This window comes from Pleurodeles waltl, chromosome 10, assembly GCF_031143425.1.
Source record: "Pleurodeles waltl isolate 20211129_DDA chromosome 10, aPleWal1.hap1.20221129, whole genome shotgun sequence".
Lineage (NCBI taxonomy): Eukaryota > Metazoa > Chordata > Amphibia > Caudata > Salamandridae > Pleurodeles > Pleurodeles waltl.
Genome location: NC_090449.1, coordinates 850,959,932 through 850,977,767, shown reverse-complemented (window position 1 = coordinate 850,977,767; position 17,836 = coordinate 850,959,932). Strand labels below are relative to the sequence as shown.

General features: G+C 43.9%; 1 protein-coding gene across 1 annotated transcript in view; it reads right to left on the bottom strand.

The window, feature by feature from the left end:
• CUBN (cubilin) overlaps positions 1 to 17,836 on the bottom strand; it is a 1,111,275-nt gene that overhangs the window by 457,293 nt on the left and 636,146 nt on the right. Inside the window, exon 39 of the mRNA XM_069211549.1 lies at positions 1,984 to 2,179. Within this exon, the coding sequence (XP_069067650.1) occupies positions 1,984 to 2,179 (196 nt within the window). The remainder of the gene's footprint in view (positions 1 to 1,983; positions 2,180 to 17,836) is intronic.

Sequence of the window (17,836 nt, the reverse complement as noted above, 5' to 3'; positions counted from 1 at the left end):
GTAATCTAATGTTTATAGTCTGTACAGCTCACCCTGCTTTCACAGAAAGTGCACCAAGAGACACAACATGGAGCCACACCTATGAAACACTACTACGGACAGCAGGAGGGAGAGAGCAAGCAACAAGAGGAGGAGGAGGAGGGTGAGAAGGGGACTGGAGGGAGCAACCAAATTGTGGCACGGGGCATGAAATGACAGGCAAGCAACACGAAGAGGGTGTAGGAGAAGGAGCTTGGAGCAAAATGACAGACAGCAGAGGGAAGTCGACAGATTGCAAACATATGCACTCCCATAGACCGCAACAAGAAAAGTAACCTACAGAAGCAGACGGTCAGTGGAAGGACACTGGCCTCAGACAGGAAGCTGTAGTTTGTCTGTGCTCCATACCAGGGACAAAAAACAGAAGAAAAGTGAAAGCAGGGAGAAGTAGGGAAGAGCTGCCCAATGAGAAGCAAGGAAACAAGAGTATTGTCAAAGTCAACCGATAGTAAGTAATGGTAAGTAACAAATATTATCAATGTACCTCTACCAAAAGCTGATCATAAAAGGATTGTAATTGGCAAAAACAAATTGTTTTAAAAAATTGTCCACAAAGAGCTTTCTTGGATGTGCACGAAATATTGCCTAATAGATGTTCCAATGCATTGTTTATAATAATGTCCAACAAGTAAAATGTAATTCCTGGTAAGGGCTATATCAAGGAGAGGCACAATGAAGCATGTTGGCATTATTTTAAGGAGTGGTCTAGAATCCAAAATGTCATTAAAGACCATAATACCTTTGTTCTAGATAATCTTTGTTTGCAAGGATTTGATATCAATTGCTGCAAGTAGTTTGGCTTCATTATCAAATGGAGGTCTTCAATGAGGGTGATTATATGCAAACTACCACCGATGAATCTTACAATTTAGGGAAAAAGTCCTTTATAAAAAAAGCTTAATATATTAGCCAAGGTGCTAAAGACAGATAGGCCTAACAGGTGGGTTTGTCAATTTTTATGAACCTTTAGAAGAGTATATACAACCGTTGTTCTCGGGTGATAAAACAGAAACTTTCTGACCGAAGAAACCAGAGGTTCCTGCTTCAAAGAGAAGTAATCTCAATGATAGATTTCTGTATTTCTGACAGAGGTTTTTTTTATAGTGTTTTACAGTGTGGGTCATTGTGCAGGTGTTGGTAGACCTGGCTTGTACGTCACCATATCTTGTATCACTATCATACCACCTTTGTCAGATTGCTTTACTATTATGTCCGTCTGGTGTTTAATGCTCACCAATGAGTGTCTTTCATCCTCACATATTAAAATTCCCACCCAAATATAAAAAACATAAATATTCAGGCATCCTGACACTCACCCATACTTTACTCAATATTGCCTACCTGTATCCCAATCAAATATAACAACGACAGATTCTTGACATTCTGCCACTCAGCACATCCACCCTCAGTAATACCTTCCCTCGTCCTTCCCCCACAAGAATAAAATGACTACTTGGCATCCTGTTATCACTTCCTGAATCTTCACTTCCCTCACCCTTATGCCACTATGCAATAGAAAACCCATACCTGCTGCACTGCCACCCTTCCATGACACCCTTTGCTGCTGCCTATATTTCTCTGTATGCGTGGGTCTGCAAAGACCCTCACTGACAGGATACACAGTAGTTGATGCCACAAGAGTGCGACCTGCAGTCTCCCTCCTCCTCTGGGTCTTTGAAGACTCAGGGAGTTGAGTTGGCAGACCTCCGCAGTGAGAGAGCCATCTGTAGGGGTTAAGTTTTCAATGCCCTGCTCCCAGTGCAATGAAAAACAAACTTGGTGTGTTAGTACTCTGACTTCAGAGCAAGCAATAACCACGTTTTAAGATGGATGTCTCAATAAAAGCTTCCAATTAAGTCAGACATAACATACCTTTTAGAGTATCACAAATCTTCTAAAATCTGCTAAAATCATGGAAAATTCAGAATAGTTTCAGAGACAAACCTGGTGCGATAGTGGGTAAGGGGCCCTCTGAGGCTTGCACTGCATTCCACTCCAAGAGGAACCCCCTTCTGCTCACACTATTATCAGTTTGGAATTGAATTGTCATAGAACTTCCAAATGAAGAGATGGCAGGGGGAGGGACAGAGCCGCAATGGGTTCCAATCAGATGAGAGTGAGTATCTGGTCCTTCATAGAACTACAAGAAAAAATAACAACATCTCAAACAAATCACATCATTGTAAATCAAGTCAAATTCTTACACCTCTCATAGCCATTTAGGGTGCAAGTGACAGCAGAGGAGAAAAAGCATTTGTATAAACTTTCCCTCCTAATTAAAATTATTTACAGTTGATGAAAGAGCACTACTTCTCACCCATAATGGCACACATTAGATGGGCAATCTACATTGGGAAGACTTTGAGATCATAGGGCCTGATTCTAACTTTGGAGGACGGTGTTAAACCGTCCCAAAAGTGGCGGATATACCACCTACCGTATTACGAGTCCATTATATCCTATGGAACTCGTAATACGGTAGGTGGTATATCCGCCACTTTTGGGACGGTTTAACACCGTCCTCCAAAGTTAGAATCAGGCCCATAGTCTCCAAACTGTGTGGTACTGCTAGGCACAAACAAATGTTCAAGGGAATCACTGCAATGAGGAATAGGTCTGCTTCAGCCATTTTACAAACAAATCAATATTTTGGACCTGATTAATACCTTGGTGGATGGGATACTTAGTTACAAACGTGATGGATATCCCGCCTGTCAGTTTACAAGTTCCATACGATATAATGGAACTTGTAATATGACAGACGGGATATCCATCACATTTGTGAAGGAGTATCCCATCCGCCAAGGTCGTAATCAGGCCTTTTGTCTCCTAACGAAAGGCACATCAGAATTCAGAAAATAACCGCTATGCTTGCAAACACTTAATCACAGGAAGACACGTCCAGGGTGGGACGGGCCTTTTAATCCACAGGGCATTTCCCCAGTGGGCTGGAGCCGCAGGAGGCCAGTTTTAAAGCCCAAGGCTGTCCCTTGCACATCTGTCAATTTTCGCCAGATGCCCAAAGTTAATTGTATTAGGCCCATGGAGTCTTCAAGAGCGAGAGAAAGAGAGGAAGAGAAGAAAAAGGTGAAGAGAAAGTGATCAGAGATGAGGAAAGAGAGGAGACAAGAAGAGCGCGAGAAGGGATGGATGGAGAGAGAGACTACACGAGGAGACGAAGGGAGAGGGGGCGGTTTGAGCATATTTGCCACAGCTGTTTTTAGCTCCCAGTCGACTCTAGATACATCCTAACAAGTAGCATACATTTTTGTTACAAAAACTAGAAGGGTATTCTGTCTCCCGCACCTCTACCACTAAGCCTGACACTGCGGCATGGTCTCTCACAATGTTTGAAAAATCACATTCTAGATATATTGTGACAAAAAGCAGTCGTTGACCTTGATATTAATATTCTTCCTAACACCTTAAAATATATGGCTTGTTCGCCACATCTATACTGCAGATATCAGATATTTATTAATAGAAGCAGCACTAATAATATATGTTTTCCTTTTGTTCATTCGTAAAAACGCCCTCTCCACCTAGCACTCGATTTTTGTTATCATGTACTGCAGAAATTCCAGTGTAATACTTTTGTTGTAAACTTTGCAAACCTTTGCAGTCTGAAATGCTCTCCAAATAATTAATTTAGCATGTTGAAGTTTTCAAAGGAAATGCATTCTAAATAATGTTTTGCTAGCTGAACTTAAACCGCACATAATTAAACATAGTGGATTACTCAATACCATTAAAATTACACTATTGAACCAGCACCTAATAAATGTGAGATCAAACAATGATTCAGTCTCCGTGGTATGCGCCCATTACTAACCCCTCTTTTGTTTTCTTTCATAAACTACAGGTCACAGTGACATTGGCACATGTGACTGACAACCATCTCCGCTTTACGCTAGAACAACTGGGAAATAACTCTACAGGAACTGACAAACTACAAGCTATCAGAAAAAAAGAACATTCATATTTTTCTTCCAGCATTGCAGTGCTTTTCACTAACTTTCCTGACTTGTTCTACTGCCCTTTTGTCTTTAGTTGCTTGACTTATTATTCTTCAGAGGCAACCATCAGTGATTTGAGTCTAAAGGTACACCAAAGTCACCCAAAAGGATGCATGTGGTTCTACAGTACTATGAACATGAAAGAAGTCACTAGGTAATAGGCATAATGTACTAAAACTGAGCTTCCACAGCACCCAACTATTTGGAGATAGACATGGGCCACAAGCTATTTAGGAAACCTCTTTGTTAATTACCCAAACAACAAAGTTTTAAGGTATCAGACACAGTTGAAAGTTAGCAACAAAAAATCCAAAAATCCAACAAACAAGTAATCTGTTTATAGAAACATTCAAATATTCCTAATTCCCACAATAACACAATTGTAGTAGAGGAGATGTAATCATTTCTTAAGGTTACTGTTATGTTTTGAGCTTTAGTAAAGAATGTTGTAATAGGTTCTGTGTAGAATGTGCATGTCTCAATTTTCCAGGGACGTCAGTTACTGGCTTCTCCCTGGAATGGATGGACACTAGGTCGTGTTTCTCCAATTAAACTCTGTGTGTTCAAACATAGGTTGGTGTCGGACTCTACTTACCCCATTTTGGCAACAAGGATGGGATGCTGATATTCTTTTTGCATTTGACACTAAGTTGCAATCCATATTGACAGTTGATGCAAGTGCAACTGGCTTGGGTGCTGTTTTGTCCCAAATGCATGGCAGTCAAGAGAGAACAGTTGCGTTTGCCTCTGGGACTTCAAATCAGGCTGAGCACAATTATTCGGTTATAGAACGAGAAGCCTTAGCTGCAGTTTGAGGTGTTGAATATTTTAGAATATATGTGTGGGGACTGGAATTTATTCTGCAGAGTGATCACAAACCTTTGTCTAAGATTTTGTCTTCAGCAGGAGCAGGTGAAGATTCGGCGAGGTTGGCTAGATTAGCGGCGAGGTTACAGGAATACCTTTACAGAGTGGAATTTGTACAAGGTTGAAAGAATGTACAAGCAGACTGTTAGTCTAGGATACCTCTTGATTGGGAAATGGTTGATGCACATTCTATGAAAAATTGTGACACAGAGGGTGCAGTAGCTTCGGTCCTGGATGTAGTTGAGTGTGGTTTGGGTACGTTTACGAAAGAAGAATGGGTGGAAGAGATGAATGCTGACAATTGTCTGAAGGAAATTATTAAATTGATTTGAAAAGGTCCTAGGAGGGAAAGTGCCTTACCAATGGCACTAAGACCTTACTTAAATGTTTTGGATGGCCTGTCAATGTGTGGTGATAGTGTCATAATGAGGGATGATCAGTATGTCCCATCTGAGGGTTTGAGGTTCAAATTGTTTAATTTGGCGCATGAGGGCCATTTAGGTCAGGGGTTGACCTGTATAAGATTAAAACGGGTGTTCTGGTGGCCAGGTTTGGATGGACAGGTCAAAGGTTGGGTTGAGAGGTGCAACCTATGCAAGGAGAGTGAGAAGAGGTTGAAAGTCGGGGTTGGGAAGAGCTGTGGCCATATTGAAAATCTAGGAAAACCATGGCATACAATATGCCTGGATTTCATCGGACCCATCTCTTAATTATTGGTTGAGTCACGGTTTGCTGCGGTGGTGGTCGATGTGCATTCAAGGTGGCTCATAGTGAAATTCATGTGGGATATCACCACAAACACAGCGATAAAAGTGTTAGAGGAGATTTATGTCGAAGAAGGTATGCCTCTAGTTTTGATTACAGATAACGGTACTCAGTTGACTTCCAATGAAATGCTTTCGTTTTTGAGGCGTTGTGGTGTGAGACATTCGAGGACCTCTTTGTATAAATTACAGGGAAATGGTATTTTGGAGAGAGCCAACAGGTTAGTTAAGGGTACTATTCAATTAGCGCTAACTAAACATTGCAATGTAAGGAAAATTAACTCTGACATGATCTGGGCCTATCGTACTACAGTTCATAGTACTTCCAACATGTGTCCCTTTCAGTTAATGAGGGGGCGTTCACCTGGTTCAAAATTAGTTCCCTCTTGGCTTCAAGAATGGGTTGTACTTGGTAGTGAGTACAGCAAGAGTTAATAAAATCAGTGTGGGAGATTGGGTCAAAATAAAATCTAGAAGAATTAGAAGTGGTATCTCAAAATTCAAGGGACAAGCTCGTGTATTAAAAGTCAACACATTTCATATTGAAGTTGATGGCGGTGAGAGATGGAACATCAGAAATATGGCACTGTATCAGAAGAGTGGCGTGTGTGAAAGTATAGCGAATGAAGGATGCTCAGGAGCAATGTTGGTTGCAAATAGAGGAGACACGAAGGGGGTGACTCCTAACTCAAGTGAGAACACTCATGTGTTTTTGGATGTACCAGGAGAGGGGGAGACCTCTAACACAAGTCTGCCTTGCAGTCAAAGAGAGAATGTGCGTGCCACACAGGACTCATCTGAAGAAGAAGAGATGAAGGTTACTGAGTTCATCAGGAGTGCAAGAATACATAGACCTCCAGTTTATTTGAATGATTATGTTAGGCCTTGAATTGTTTTGTTGTTGGTTTTAATTTTTCCCTGTTTATGCTTTAGTCTTGTTACATATTTATTTTGTATTGTTTTCATTTTTTGGTGACGATTATTTATAGGGTGAAGGGAAAGGGATGTGTTATGTTTTGAGCTTTAGTAAATAATGTTGTAATAGGTTCTGTGTAGAATGCGCGTGTCTCAATATTCCAGGGAGATCAGTTACTGGCCTCTACCTGGAATGGATGGACGCTAGTGGCTTTTCCTTTACTTCCTTCACTGTGGCTGCCCCCCTTACTCCTGGGGAGGCTGGACATTTCCTCTCAGGGTTTGGCCCACCTTTCATTTTGCCTCTTCCCTATCTCTTACCTTGACCCCAGGTGCAGCAGATGGTGCTGCCAGCAGACTCCAGAGCTCAGCTTTAAAGTAGTATTCCCTGTTGGGCCACAGGCCTGTTTTGTTTTGATTTGTTTCATCCCTTGTTGTGCCCCTTCCTTGCCCCTTCCCCTCCTACCCATCCGGCTCCTGGGGTCACCCACCCGGGGTCCCGCTTGGTTCGAGCCCAAGGGGTCTACTTTTCTGTCCCTGAAATGCGCTCTCTCCTAGCACTTTAGGGGTCTTTCCTTGCTCTGGGTAGACGTTTCCCACTCCAGTTCTTGAACTATGTCCTCTGCAAGGTAATATGTTGAAACCACGAGTGCTTCAACCACCCATGGCTCAACAACGAGTTCGGATCAACGACCTCGTTGGTATCACTAATGCCTTTACCACAAATGCCTTTACAAAGATTTTTCGTTGTAAAGGCATTCCTGGTAAAGGCATTAGTGATCAGCATGCAGTTCCAGCATGAGTCCCCCCCTAACCCCCACCCCTAAAAATTACTGTGACCCCCACCCCTAAAATTACAACAACCCCAACACCCCTCCCCTAAAACCTAAAGCACCTCAACTGCTCAACCCACCCCTAAAACCTAAACCCTGACTCCCCCTCCCCCTAAACCCTAATCACTCCAAGCCCCCCACCCCACCCCCAAAAACTAAAAATACCCTGAGTCCCCACCCCCGCACGCCCCTAAATCCTAAAGCACCCGACCCCCCAACCCACCCCTAAAACCTAATCCCTGACCCCCCAAACCCTACTAACCCGAGCCCCTCACCCCACGCCACCCCCAAAAAAACAGCCCCAGTCCAAGCCCAACTTACCTCCTCCTTCACCGCGTCGACTCCCTTCTTCTGTGCCTTAACCAAGCATGTATGTGGTTCACACATGCGTAGTTAAGGCCCGAAAACCAAGAAGTTGTGGAAAACGAAACCTTTGTTTCACTTTTGTTTTCCACAACTTTGTGGTTTAGGAATCATTGTTCTAGGTGTTTCCCCCTCTGCAATCCTTATCCTAATCTTCATGAAGATCAACAGCCTGTCCCACTATGTCTCCATAAAAAAATGTGTGTGAACAAAGCCCTCCTTCAGGAGACCCATCTGTCCTCTGTTGAGTCCGCCAAGCTAAAACGGGAGTGAGTGGGCACAGTCATTAGTAGTAGCAGGTCAGTGGCTGATCTCAGTGCTGCTTCCCTGTTGCACAATAGCTTGAAGAAGTGTGGGGCTGCCATCCTTATATGTAATCCTTGTCTTGCTCAGTGTTCAGGACCTGGTTGGATGTGAGGGGCCATTGGGTGTTGGGGAAACTGTGGGTTTTGGATACACAAGTGGTGGCTGGGGCATTTTATGCTGAACTGTAGGCAAGTCTGATTTCTTTGCTCTGCTTTCCCACCTCCTGCCCTCCCTTGGCAGAATGCCAGTGCTGTTGGGTTACTGCAACTTGTGCCAGACACCATCCTAGAACAGACGGGCTGAGATACATGCACAATAGGCGAGTCAGGGTGCTACAATAGGGACGTGGTGTCCAACCATGCCCTGGCTGATGTGTGGCACTTCCTAAACCTAGGGGACCAGGAGTACATGTTCTTTTCCTGCTTGCATGGGTCTCAGTCCTGGATCAATTAATTTCTGATGCATGGTCAGCTCTCGCCCTACATTACCTCCTGCTCTATTCTAGAGGCTAGACTCTCTGACAACTGTCTGATGTTGCTTGAGCTGGCTGTGGGTCACAATGCACCCCCTTCACCTCAGGAAGGCTAAACTACGCAATTATATCCAGTCCTACTTCTCAGAAATTGGGGGCACAGTGTTCTCTGGTACGATGCTGCGGGCGGCCTGCAAGGTGACCCTTCTGGGCAATATGATGGCAGTAATGGCAGCTGTCAAACGTGAGGAGCATGCAGCCAGAGATCTTCTAGAACAGGAAGTGTGCACTCTCACAACTCAATACACAGCCTCCCCTATACCGTCTGTCCCCTGACAGCTGGAACTTGCTCAAAAACAGCTGAATTCCTACTTCACCAAGGCTTCTGAAAAGTCCTTCTTTGAGCTGCTGTGGTGCCGTCATGACCATGGTGAGAAGATGGGCTGGCTCTCAGCTATATCAAAGGGAAACACAACTAGCTATCTCAGTGAGACGTGATCCATCTGGTGCCCTCCTCATTCACCACAGTGACGTCTATGCCTGGTTTTGTTCCTATTACCCCAGAACAGATGGAAGTCTTCCTGGCCCCCCTGTGCTATCTGCTACAGGCAAGGAGATCTTGTTGGGGACCATCACTGAGAAGGAAGTGGCCAGTGCCATAGTGGCCCATCCTACATTCAGATCTCCCGGGGAGGATGGATTCCTGAGCAAATTTTATGAAGCTGGAAAGGACCTCTTGGTCCGCTCCCGATGATGGCGTTTCTGTAGGTTGAAGAGGCTATCTCCAACAAGGCCAGCATTACCCTTTTTCCTAAGGTCAGTAAGGACCCCCTGGACTGTGTCAGTTACCGCCCAATATCACTGCTAATGTCAACATGAAAGTGTTAGTCAAGGTGTTATCTATTCACCTGGGTAAGGCCATAACATTCCTGATTCATGAGTCCTGGGCCGCAGTTCCCAAGACCCTGTCTGCCTTTTGTCCCATCTTTTGTGGTAGACAAAGGATGATCCTTGTGAATATCCGCCGCTTTCCTTGGATGCCGAGAAGGCATGTGATCGTGTTGATTGGTGATATCTTTTTCAAGGAATGTCACATATTGGTTTGGGCATTAACTTTATTCAGTAGATGCATCTTCTCTATAATGCCCCAGAGGCTGTGCTGTTCTGCTGCGGGCTGCTGTCTGATTAGCAGTGGTGCATGGGAAATGCCAGGGCTGTTCCACTTTTTTATTTCTTATCACCTTGGAGCCCCTGGCGGCTGCAATCCGTTGTTCACTAAAAGTGACTGGCATCCCCACTGCTGTGGGTGATGTCAAGGCCCTTCTGTATGCTTACAATATTTAGTTACATTTGTCCAGTTCCCGGACATCGATAGCACCTGCGATGTCACACACTGATGATTTTTTTCTGCTGTTGGGGCACAAAATGGATTGGTCTAAGAGCGATGCCCTTCCTATGCCCTGCTAAACCACCACAGCCTGTGTCAGTTACTACCCTGTCTGCTGGGTTTTGTCCAGCCTCATTTATCTGGGTGTTACCTGTTTGGTGCTCTGTCTCCACCCTTGTTGCCCTACCTATTTCCCTCACTCAGTGTGGTGTCCTCTAACCCAGTCTTGGCATCAACGACAGCAGCCTGGCGGGATGCACACCAGGTGCTAGGTGTGCCTCCGCTATTGCACGTGAAGGCCCCGTTGTGGCACAATTCTGCCATACGCATTGTGGGTGCGCCGCTCTCCTGGGATACCTGGCACTCACAGGGCCTGCTCTTGGTGGATCAAATGTACGATGGTGCTGTACCTTAGAGCTTCCCAACACTTTGTGTGGAATTTGACCTTCGGCCTGTGGAGCACTGGCAATTCCACCAGTTGATGCATTCCCTGGGCGTGGCACATGGGTCGGCACCGCCAACGCTCCCCATCTTGTCTGAATGTAATACCTTCACGCTCTGGGCATCTTCTGGAGTCTGGTCTTGGGCCTTCATGGGCTACGTATCAAAGACCTACATTATGGTCCCTCAAGCACTGTGACACCGCTGTCATGGAAAACGGCGCTTAGCAAGGGCTATTCCACAGAGGTGTGGGCTTCTTTCCTGACAAGACATGACTGGATCTTCCAGGAATCCCATCTTAAATTTCAGTACTTCAAGGTGCTGCATGATTGGTACTGGTTGCCGTGGAAACCTAAGTGGGCCAAGTTGATTCCTCGTGACCTCTTGTGGCAATGCAACACCCATCACTGTGATTTTCTTCATATCCCCTTGTACCTGTCTCTTGCCATCACCTGGGCGAGTATATGGTCTCAGCCCAACCGTACTGTTATATGGTATTGGCTCTACCATACTGTCCCTTTCCCGTTCCCTCTATGTTTCACCTCACTCTGCTTCATGATGCCTCAGACCTCCCAGACCTCACCTCCCATGAAAATAGGTGGGTTGCTGCTTCACTTGCTGTGACGAAGCTTTGCATCCTCCAGCAATGAAGACAGCCGGTGGTCCCCACCGTCGGGAAATGACACATGGAACTTCATTGCATTGCTACTCATGAAAGTATGACATATAGGATTAATGACAATCTAGATGCCTTCGAGGTGATCTGGGGACTTTTACTTGTTGTTGATTGCCCGGACATGGTCTGAAATGGTAGGCAGCGCTCTCCCTGTGTGACGCGGTAAAGACCGGTGGCGCCTCACTTACGGGACGCAGTCCGCTTTTTGGCTAAACTTTCTCTTTGGGCACTGGTTACGTTGCCCTCACTCTTGCCCTCTTTAGTTGCTTACCTGTGCTTGCTGTTTCCCTCTTTTCTTCTTTTTTCATCCGTTTTCTTTTCCTTGCCTTAGTCATGTTTCTTTTTCCCAAGAGTCTGTGTTCCTTTCCCTGCATGCTTTGCTCTTTACCTTTCTATACTATGGCTATTTTTCCATTCACCTGAATGTGGTATTTTCCAATCCAAGATGGTGTCTTCAATATTTCCTGTATGTCACTTCCTGTTTTTCAGTATATGGCTATTTTTCAATTCACCTGAATGTGGTCTTTCCCAATCCAAGATAGTGTCTTCAATATTTCCTGTATGTCACTTCCTGTTTTTCAGTATATAAGCACAAGTTGGTTTTCTGTTCCTTGTGTTGCAAATACTTCCTTCGTGGTTGTGCTCCTCGCTCCCTTATCCTGTGATTTTGAATTTCTCCTGTTCTTTTTCTGCCTGCAGTTTGTTGTAGTTCTTTTTTGTGTTTTTGTTCTTTTTTTTACAGGAGTCCTTAATTCTGAGGTTTTTCCCACGTTGTTTTTTTCCTCTGGGACTCCTTCTGGAAGTTATGGCCTGCTTGGTGCTTTATTCTCAGCAGAACCATAGCCACTGGAAAGACCCATTCCTACCTTGGTCAATCCAGAACAAGCAAGAAACCAAGTGGTTCCCAGAGACTGGCTGATTATAGCGGTAAGAAGCACTCAAGTCGTGACACCCTGTAGCATCTCACACGCCCTGGTTGCACCATTCCCTGCTCCCTCAGCACCTGGGTGCTGTCAACCCCTGCATCTTATCCTGTCCTCCTGCGCATGTTGCTCTCCCCTTTAGGGTGCCCAAACAGATTCCTCCTATTTCTCTTGCCCCTCTGGATCAACATGACTTTCCTCTCCCCAACTTCCTCATATCTTTGGCCCACTGACACCCATCTTTCTGCCCTTTGCCTTTGGATGTTGTGCAAATCCGGGCCACTAATTCCGAGGGGCCTACACCCTGGTCCCGTGAGATAATCCATTCTCTTGCCCCTCTGGGTGTTTTTTTTGTGGGCTGGTTTAGTTGCCTCCAGGCTCTGCTTGTTCCCAGAGCCCCCCGCCTTTTGATGGCTGACCATCTAGGATCCTAAGGATACTGTTGGATACCAATAATACATTAATAAAGGATTGCTGCAAAAAGAAGTGCTGTTTGTGAATAGCAATGGGATTGCTAGTTTGTGAGTAGGTGCATGTCCTTTCAAAAACCTCCCTCTAACTCTCCTTTGGCCCTATTTACTCTTTCTTTAATCCCACGTATTTTGAAGCAAGTATGCTCCATTTTCAACCACCCCCTAAGCCCCTTCCACATTAGCTACTAAGTAGTAAACATGCTGTGTGAGGATATTCTCATTGAATAGATAGGATAGCACTATTGTAGTACTGTGTACTAAATGTTCTTCAAATTGCAATTTGTATATAGCCCCTCTTGCAGTAATCCTTGTGGAACACCCTTGGTTGCTTTAGCCAGATGTTGAAAGGACGGCAAAGTACTGTGTGTCATTACAGATAAAGTAACTTTCATTTTCTTGCAGTGCCAAACACTTCAAGCTTCAAGACATACTGGAGGAGAAGTGAATGGTTGATCATGTTGAATGCACTCATAAAGAGATGGGGCACTTCCAATTACTCCCACACATGGGATGGGAGTAGAAGGTAAGTTATCCAAGCACTTTTTCTTTGTCCTTCAGTGAGATAACTTCTCTTCCCATATTTGAACGGCAGTCAATTCACAAAAGCATTTATGAGTATAGAAAGTAGTGGATGCTTTTGTCTATTGGTCCCAAAACATCTAAAATGGGAAGAAAATTGGAATATTCTGGGAAGATCGATATACAGTTATTACAAATAGAAAGGACAGTGGCATCTTTGCATTTTCGCTAATAGAGACTTGGTCAATTTATGGTCATGTCACAAAGGCATTCAAGAGTATGTAAAAGAGACCACCTGTAGTGCTATTTCCTGTTCTCAGAAAAGCCTGTGTGAATTTGCCTCAGAATATTTAGTTGCATAGTTTTTACAATTAAACCAGGGCACCTATCGGAGAATCGTCAAAAATTACTTCTACATTATGCAATTGTCTCTGGTGAAATGACTGTCCATATAGCATCTTTCTTAGATGAGAAGCTAATTGTCACAATTAACTTGCCATTCAGAAGCTTTATACCCTGGCACCACGAAGGAAGATGTCCCTGATTTATACTTCAACTCGTCCAGGAAGAAGCCAATTGCACACACAGCACATAGCTGCCCAAAATAGTGGGATTTATTTCCTAGCTGCATATACACCAGCCTGGCTTCCTGCCATAATTATATGCTTTTGCAATATGACCCGTATTTGCCATATAAGAGAGCATGTGTTAGAATAAAACATTGGGCACACAAGAAGTTTCTCCTTTCCATTTAGTTGTCGATATTATTTACTGTCTTTCTGGAATTATTTCAACTAATTTGGTATCAAACGATACCACAATCTACCAACTGTAGTTCCATGACAACACCACCATAAACAGTTTCGGGGTTGAGGCCCACATTACACACTGCCATGGTGTGGTAGAAAGGTGCTAATTAGGACATAGGGCCAAGGTAGTGAGAGAGCGTAGCTTATATAATCTATATTAATATGAAGTGTTCATGAATTAAGGTGTGATATTACTGCATAGAAACTTTAATAATAGTAATTTTGCTTAGACACGTACTTGAATTGTGACCACAGAGAGTGGCCACTAATGTATACGCAAACTAATAATGATGAACAAAATGTTTATGTTACATTCAAAATGAGTTTATACTAACATTTGCGTTATTAAATCTGTATTGAAAACCTCATAGGCCTTAAGTTAGCATGAGCTGGAGCTTAGCAGCCTGGGTCTCATATTAAATGCTTTTTTCTATTTTTCAGTGCGCTGACTCACAGGGGACATGACCCTGCTTGTTCTTTTTTCTTTCGGCTTGGAAGATGAATGTAACCATGTTAGATCCGTTCTCACCATCTCCCCTCGTCCACAGACTAAATGTTAAAATTTAATTGCAACACTGTAGATTAATGTAATGTACAAGGTCATTCAAACCGGTGAAGACAATGGAACTGCTGACCAAAAGATGTGCAAAGAATTACAGAAGGATGAACTCATACCGGACGTGCCACTTCTGAAGACGTCAATTACAAAGACCAATCAAAAACTTGTAAAACAATATGGGGTGAAGATTAGGATTACCTAATGCTTAATTTGATAGGTTAAAGATAGTGGGGTATAACAAACGACCAATAGAATTTTGGCGGAATGTACAATGGAAAAGGGATAAAAACCCATGTCACAGGGAGTCATTTAAGTGGGTTAGGGAATGCTATTGATTTTGTCCAGAAACTCTGTCACTCGGTTTGGTGACTCGTTGCTTTATCTAAAACCATCCTCGCCCTTAGAATTGCCCATTTACACTTTACCTCCTTATGAGGGAAGTGCCCTTTTGCCCCAGAGCTGAGTTTTGACTGATGGCGATCTAACCGATGTCCTGAAGACGAAGACTGATTCTGTGTGCTGACCTAATCCTTGGAGGGTAATTATGACAATGCAATTGTAATTTGTCTGTTTGCTTTTCCTTTCTAGGTACCAACTGCTTACTTTTGACAGAGACCTTAGATAGATGTTTTCCAAATTAGTGTTCTAAATTATTTTGCATGAAGCCCAACATGCTAATGCTAATCAGTGGTTAGGACAGGTGTTCCGAAACGATGACCGAAACTATGCTTTGTTGAACTGACGTGTTATTGACACTCTGCTAAATTGATCTATGTTCACGGCGTGTTACGTTCTGATGTTTGTGATTCTCGCCTTAATGAAAGCTTACCAAAGTTGCCATATCGTGACTATGCTAATATGTTTCTTGGTGTTGAGATTAACGCATTTGCTATTAGACTGTAATTTATAGGGAATAAAATTCATAAAATTCTACTAAACAAAGTGTGGTTTTTCATGAATGAAAGGCCATGGTAGTGTCTTGAAACGATTAATGACTTTGACTAAAGTGAAATGCATTGTTGTGATAAATATTGATGATATTATTGATGTATTGATTGACATATTGCTTAGCTATCTCGTTCTAAGGTGTCTCTCAACTGGGTCAAAAGATTAATTGGCCTAAAATGAGTCCTGATGTGAAATAAAATTATCATAAAGGGACGCGATAAAAGTTCTGGTAGCAGAGCGACGGTTTGGCCCTTTGGGGCCCTAGGACGGAGAATCATTGTTTAAATAGTTTTTCTGTGATAATGCAAATTGGAGGTATGATGTGTTTCTAAATTCACCCTGACTTTCCCGGGATCTCGGAGTCTGCCTAAGTGAGTTGGGAATGTTCTCTGCGTCATAGTATGTGTGGTAGAGGGTTTTGCGCTTGCTCAGCTTATGCCTTTTTGCAGGTGATTGTGAAATCTGTGTGTATTTAGGTCAGGTAAATGTTGTTTTAGTAGGAGTAGGCGTTACTCCGCAGTATGAGAGTAGGGAAGTCGGCGTACTTCATATGAGTGTGGCGCTTTGTGCTCAAAATTATCCATGTGGTTGGTTGTTCATGTACGGACCCCTTGTGGTCTAAGACTCCGGAGTATATTGATAAGTGTAGGAGACACTTGGGTTTATGTTGTAATTTGTGAGGTTTAATAGGTCAATCGGGCGTGGTTGACAAGTCGAGTTTGAGTCGAAATGTATGTGTGAAACCTTTGATGGAGATTTGGCAAGTTCTAAAGTGCACTAGAAGGAACCATTGACAAGTCGAGAGTAGGATTTGCGGGTCAAATTCTGCTTGCAGGTGTGGGAACTGAGAAGGAGAGAGTAACGGCCGAGGCTTCAAGCGAAATCTCTGTAAAGTTCTGAAGCGGATGTGTTACCCATCCTGTAGTAAAACGGCAGATTTGTGTTGTTGTTAAGGTGCTCGCAGTAATTTTTGCATTAGTTTGGTGTGGATCCAGTGAGGGGCGGACGAGACACAAGACTTCGTCAGCTACAGTGTGTGAGTGTGACGTCAGTGGTGCCGCACTGAGATAGGTCAGTTGTCGAGAGGGGTCGCACACGGATTGGCTACCATCCGTGAGAGGCAATAGGTTGAGAAAGGTGGGTGAAGAGTGTCCTGGGAATTAAAGTCACTTTCTGATTAAATACAAACAAGAAGAAAAGACGTAAAAATGAATTTTGCCAAAGCTTTTAAGAGTGCTCTGAAAGGAGAGGTATACATTATGGCAAGTGCAGGGGAGCCTACACCGCCTGAGCTTAATCCAGTTTACATAGTTATGGAGAAAAAAGGTGTTGCACCTTGTTTATGGATGAAACAGTGTCGCAAATTAACCGAGAAAGAGGAATGTTTGGCGTTCCCAGAACATGGGACGTTCAATACAAGGGTGCTAGAGAATTTGAGGTGGATGTTAAGCGTACAAAAACCACCTCCGAGGCCAGCTCAGTATGAGGCTTTAGCGATTTGGGATATAATGGCTCTTAAACAAAGACAAGAGAAATTCCAAAGAAGAATAAAAAGGGCAGAAAAGACTTATGCAGAAGCTAGGTGGGATAATGAGAGCAAAATGTGGAGACAGGGAATAGTTGATGGATTAAAATTGTTCCCAGCAATAACACAGGGAGAGGAGACGCAGGGAAAGAAAGCCACCTGTAAAACCGACAAAGACTCTAGTAAACCTAAAGAAACTAAGAGACCTTGGGAAGAGGAAGATGATTCAGACGAAGAAGAATTTATGGACTGAATATTACATGATCGCCGCCCACCTTATGCGGCAAGCGGCAATGTCCCGAACACTAGTGTGGGTCATGGGAACCAGATGCAGGAAAAGGGAGTTACTGATACAGCACAGACTAGTGATACGAGTTCGATACAGAATGGTGTCAGTGTACCCACTGTGCCAGACATGCAGATACAGTTGCAACCTCCACTGCAGATACAGAGAATCTATCCAGACGTCCCAGTGCTAGAGACTACTACAAACCTGATAGTGCCGCCAGACTCGATGTATACAAAATCAAGGTTAGTGCAGATTGAGCCAACTCCACAATTGCTGCCCTAGCCGCAACCACAACGGATACCAGGGTATAACCCAGCAGCAGGTCCTCCATTAATACCTGCCCCGGCTTCAGAGGATCAGACCTTTGGAGTCGCAGCTCCACGAGGATTGGGACCAAGTCAGACACCAGCTGCAATATCGTTACCCATTACTGTTGGTCCACCGGTGCCATTGTATGCACAAGGTAAACCTGGTGTAGGTGATCAGAGAGCAATGACCCAGGATGTAACGGGAGGGGAATTCACAGGAACCCCTCAATCAGTATTGCCAAGATCACAAGCAGCTGAACACATTAGGTCTCTGTTAAGTCTTAGTCCACCTGGGGCTCCTGTAGAAGCGATAAGACAAGTAGGGTCAAGTGTGTTATCCCCTCAGACAATGAGTATGGAAAAATCACAGACTCCAATAATGCAGGCAGGGAATATCTTGTTGC